Raw genomic sequence first — 5,317 nt, 5'->3', positions numbered from 1 at the left:
AGTCCCTCCTCTGCCAATTTAATTTCTCATTGTTTCTCTTTCATTGCGAATTTACCAAGTTTTCCGTTTCTGCTGCCTGCAATATAAAAGAGTCACTCCTGGTCACCTCATCTCCCGTTTTCTTTCACTGTGTACTGAAAGTGTGTATTGCTGATTAAAGTTTTATATATAGTTTTCACTTCCCTTTTATGATCATGTTCATTGTTTTTCTTCTAATTTCTACTCTCTCTCTCTCTCTCTCTCTCTCTCTCTCTCTCTCTCTCTCTCTCTCTCTCTCTCTCTCTCTGTTAATATTCCAGTTTCTCCTTAGTGTGTCCTTGCTTTTACTTCTTCCCGTCATTTGGGTATACACGTTGCTCTTTTCAACTCTCTCCTCCTCCTCTTCCTCCTCCTCCTCCTCCTCCTCCTCCTTTCAAGCTCCGCCTCGCATTCAACCTTCACCTCCTCTTAACCCCAACTGCCTCCCGCCCCCACCTCCACCTTTTACTCTCATCCCAAGGTGAAGGGAATTGAAGGAAGGGAGTGAGGGCCAGCTTGGACATGAAGAAAGAATGTGGTGGTGGTGGTGGTGGTGGTGGTGGTGGTGGTTGTAATATGATTTTTCTCTTTTTTTTATTTTTTATATTGTTTGTATTTTGAGTTTGGTATATTTATGTATTTTTTTCTCTCTCTCTCTCTCTCTCTCTCTCTCTCTCTCTCTCTCTCTCTCTCTCTCTCTCTCTCTCTCTCTCTCTCTCTCTCTCTCTCGTACTCTCTTCTATTATAAAATACACTTTATATAATGAAAATAGTTTGCAATATGTTTTTGGCAAAGATATTGTGTTTTCCTGGTTCCATTTAAAGTTTTGTGTAGTTAATATCTTTTTCGTTTTTTTTCCTTCCTTTGTCACAATTTCGCTTATGTTTCCTTTAATTTATGTTAGTATTGTGTGTAGTTATATTTTTTTCTTCCTTTTCCCTGCACGCATTTTCTTACCTTTCTCTTCCCATAATCCTTTGTGTCTTTGTAAGTTGTTATTTGTTAATTTCCCTTTGTTCTTTTTCTATTCTCTTTTTTCTCTCAGCCTTTCCATCTCCACCAGGTGTGTGTGTGTGTGTGTGTGTGTGTGTGTGTGTGTCAGTGGGTGATGGTGTGGGTGTCATTTCTATATATAATAGATCTTTTGATAATTATTACTATAAATTACTCAGGGAAAAAATAGATCGGAAACGTCGTCAATAGTTTATCAAAGAATGTAATAAACCGCCATCAGTTTAGTGTTTCATTGATGCTTCTGATGCGGGGGAGTGTGGGTGGGAAGAGCGAGGTTGGAGGCTGCCAGGCGAGTGTCGGGGCATAGGTGGGGGGGGGGAAGGGAAGGGACGCCCTGAGGCACACTACTTTCAATCATGTTTTTGTCGTAGGTAACATAATGTATGAGTCAATACAAAATTGAATGAAATTACGCTCACTTAACATGTTCTTCGCTCACCCCTCCTTTCCTCCGAAGAGCGAGACATGCGTTGTGTGAGGAATTTGTGTCACGGTGATGTTTATTGAAACTAGAGACCAATTTTTATATGGACAGTGAAGAGGTCATAAGTTAGTGGCGCGCCGACTAGCCTCCAGCTCCTCACTTCATCATCGAGGAGACAGTTAACCGACTGGGAACTTAATCGCAGGTTCTTCGTAATGGTAGCCGGTGGCGGTGCAGGGCAGGGTGGTGGTGCGGATCACGGTGGAGGGCACAAGGCTGGAGATGTAGCTGGTCACCACTGTGGTCCGGTCAACGTAGTTTACCACCTGTGTGGTGCGAGTGCCGCCGCCACGGGTCACTGTGCTGGTGGTTGTCACCGTCACCACACGGGTAGAGTCAGGACCGTTTTGTTGCACAGTTCTGGTGACGCTGGTCTGCACAATGGTTGTACTGGGCACCACCTGCGTGCTTGTCTGGAAGTCAGTGACAGTGGACTGCACCACACGATCGCTGAGTACAGTGGAGACTACCTGTCTAGTGGTGACCACCGCAGTGGAGCGGGTTGCCGTCTCGGTGCGGGTCACTTGTTGGTCATTGATCCGCGTGCTGACCATGGTGGTGACCACGGTGCTCCTCACGGTGTTCAAGAGCGTGGACATGACTGTGACGGTGCGCTGCGGCAGCGTGGAGGTGCGAGTGACGTAGGCTGTGTTGACCTGCGTCACCGTGACGGTGCGAGTTTGTCCTGGACTGGTGCGGGTCACCACCTCTGTTCTTGTTTCGGTCTCCACGCGTGTGCTTGTGACAGCAGGCAGGGTACGGGTCACCACTTGTGTCCTGGTCTGGATAGCGGTGCGGGTGTAGGTAGTTGGTATAACCTGGGTGGAGGTTTGTGTCCTGGTGACGGTGCTGCCAATTGTGGTGACCCTTGTGGAGACCTGAGTTTGTGTCTGGGTGCGGGTGACCACCTGTGTCTGTCTCTGGGTGACCGTGGCCACGCCTCCACCCACGGAGGTGGTGCTGGTCTGGATTCGGGTAGTGGCCCTGGTGGTGTAGACGGTGGTGCGGATGGTGGTGGGTTGCACATTTTGGACGAAGGAGGTGGTGTACACGGTAGACACTTGGCGCTGTGTGCTGGTCACCGTTCTCGTCTGGAATCTGGTGCTGACGATGGTCCTAGTGCTACCGCCATAAGAGGTAATGGTCTCTACCGTGTTGTCAGGGACACAGGGCTTTGGAGGCGGCGGGAGGTAGCTACTGAGGGCGTTCTGGGAGGAGAAGAGGTCAGGGAAGACCTGCTTGCCGCTGCCTTCGCGGACGCCGGGAATGGTGGGCAGCTTTGCGCCAAGGCAGGACCCGGCGATGGCCAGCAGCACCAGCAGGATAACGCGCGCCATCCTAGAATATCAACATATATAAGAACCAATTACTGAATGTGTGTGTGTGTGTGTGTGTGTGTGTGTGTGTGTGTGTGTGTGTGTGTCTGTGTGTGTGTGCACTTGCGTGTGTGTGTGTGTTTTAAGAGATATACATAAAGTTGTACATCATGTTATACAAACAGCAGGACATACATGAGCCATGAACATACCGTGTGCTGCAGATCTTTCCCCACTCGAGAGCACCACAGGACAGAACATGCGAGCAAAAAAATATATATAACATGGTATTATTTATTTTAGAACCATTTATGTAGTAAATATTTAAAGAAATTTCGTGCGTTTCAGATTTTATCCGCAGTAGAATGTTGTTGGGATTTTACGAGTCCTGTCGAACAAATGGAGGGCCCTGCCGATGGCCGTCGCCCTACGCGTTCTGTGGGAGAGGAAATCAACCGGCTCGTCGCAGGTCCAAAGTGACGGATGGCGCGTCGTAGTTGTACCCGGTGTTGCATGGTGCCTGTTCCGTCCTGGTTACATAGGTGGTGGTGAAGCCTGTCTGGGTGCTGTAGGCCACGTCCGTCACTAGCCGTGTACTGTCCACTTGCTGCGTCACCACCTGCTGCGGGAGACTCACGGTGCTCACCGTGCTGCGCACCTCCGTTCTGGTGACTGTGGTGCCAGGGCGTCCCACCGTTGTCACTGCTGTCTGAGTATTGGTCTGTGTGACGGGTCGCACCTGGGTCACCGTTGAGTATCTGGTGACGGTGGTTCCCTCAACCCTGGTGGTGGTGCGCGTCACGGTAGATGTCTGTACCACTGTAGAAAATTGGGTAAGCACGGTAGTGCGGGTGCTCACTACTACTTGGGTTCGGATGTCCTGGGTCACGCTGACAGTGGTGGAGGTGACGTACACCACACTGCTGGATGTCTTAGTCCGCGTCACCATCACGCTGGGAGGCTGGATGGCGGTAGTTGTGGTAAGGGTGGTCCTTACCGGTATGGTGGTCTGCACGGTGCGATCTGGGCCGGTTACCTGCACCACAGATTGCGTCACACTCTGATAAGTGCTGGTGGCGACGACGGGCGGCGGCTGGAAGGGCACGGTGCTGGTCACCACTCTGTCTGTCTGTTGGGTCACAGTTGTGGGTCTTACGGAAGTCTCAGTTCTGGTTGTGGTGACAGTCGAGCCTCTATTGACGGTGGAAATAAGAGTGCTAGTAATGGTGACCTGGACCTGCTCAGTCCTGGTGACGATGCTCTGCACGGTCCTTGTGCTGCCCGGGGCCGTGATAGTAACGAGCGATGTCCTCACCACTACGCTGGTCTCAGTCACAGGAACTGTTTGGAAGACAGTTGACTGGAGCGTGTTGACAGAGGTTGTCGTGAGCGTAGTGTAGACAAGTTGGGTGCTGTAGAAAGTGGTGGGCTCCGTGCGTGTCACATAGTTAGTGACGGTGGTGTCCCTGTTCACCGACACCACTGAGGTGCTGGTGGCGGTGGTTGTTGGGCATTCTACTGTAGGCGGCAAGTAATCTGCGATGCCCAGGCCGATGTTGTTGGAGAAGCTTCCACTAGGTGGCCCAGGGAACAGCTTGTCTGCGTGGACGGCAGCAGCCACCAGCAGCGTCAGGCACAACAGCCGCATCCTGCAAGAGACACCAGGTTAGGGGGCTGTCACACGGGGCAGAGGGCGGGGCCCCGGGACTCGCCCACTTCCCTGGGGTCCCTTCACGCCCACAGAATCTGCACTCCACATCCCGGGCGGGATATGAGGTGTAGATCCTATAGATCGTATGCATGGAGGGTCTAGTGTCCCGGGGCCCATTGCGCCGAGCTGCCCTACGACCTTACTAAATCTATAGGCAGAATGAGGGCTGCTGCCGCTCCCTTTATCTAGACTGCTAAAAACCTTGTTTTAGCACGTCCTCTTTTCTTTTTGAGGGAAATGATGCCGATTGTAAAGGTTTCAGCTATTCGCTGTACACGCTAAACTCCGACACGCGTGTTATACCCGCATCAACAACATAAAGTGCGAAAACGAGGAGACTCTCAGATACACTGTTGATAACGATAATGTGTCTGTACTGGCGCCATAGATCAAGGTAACAAATTCTTGGGTTCGTTTGTCGATAAAGTGATCCACGTTTGCGATCGTGCCACTGTCCTGGCTGTCACTGATATATTGGATAGCTAAAAAGCTAAAGTATAAGGCAGACAAATTCAGACAGATAGACAGACAGACAGACAGACAAATAGAGAGAGAGAGAGAGAGAGAGAGAGAGAGAGAGAGAGAGAGAGAGAGAGAGAGAGAGAGAGAGAGAGAGAGAGAGAGAGAATTTAGAGATAAAGATAGACCACAGCCTGATAAAGTGAGTGGAATGAGGCATAATGTTGTCACTGGAGCAGTTGTTGTTGTATTTGTTCTTACTATCCTTTCAACTTTCTGTTCTGTCTTATCGTTTCCTCTTCTCACTAATAAAT

The 5,317-nt window shown here is 50.2% G+C and overlaps 1 protein-coding gene across 2 annotated transcripts in view; it reads right to left on the bottom strand.

Annotated features, from left to right (window-relative positions):
* Window positions 1–1,210: 1,210 nt before the first annotated feature.
* LOC123517650 (agglutinin-like protein ARB_02240) overlaps window positions 1,211–5,317 on the bottom strand; it is a 9,296-nt gene continuing 5,189 nt past the window's right edge. The window contains exon 2 of one of the 2 annotated variants that reach the window (XM_045277961.1): window positions 1,211–2,855. In XM_045277961.1, the coding sequence (XP_045133896.1) occupies window positions 1,637–2,854 (1,218 nt within the window). In that variant the 5' untranslated portion in view covers window position 2,855 and the 3' untranslated portion in view covers window positions 1,211–1,636. Of the gene's footprint in view, window positions 2,856–3,113; window positions 4,483–5,317 lie in introns of those variants that run through there. The other variant, XM_045277962.1, reaches the window with a different exon arrangement.

Source organism: Portunus trituberculatus, chromosome 42 (assembly GCF_017591435.1).
Source record: "Portunus trituberculatus isolate SZX2019 chromosome 42, ASM1759143v1, whole genome shotgun sequence".
Taxonomy (NCBI): domain Eukaryota; kingdom Metazoa; phylum Arthropoda; class Malacostraca; order Decapoda; family Portunidae; genus Portunus; species Portunus trituberculatus.
Note: the sequence above shows the minus strand (reverse complement) of the source record. Positions and strands in the feature narration are given on the sequence as shown.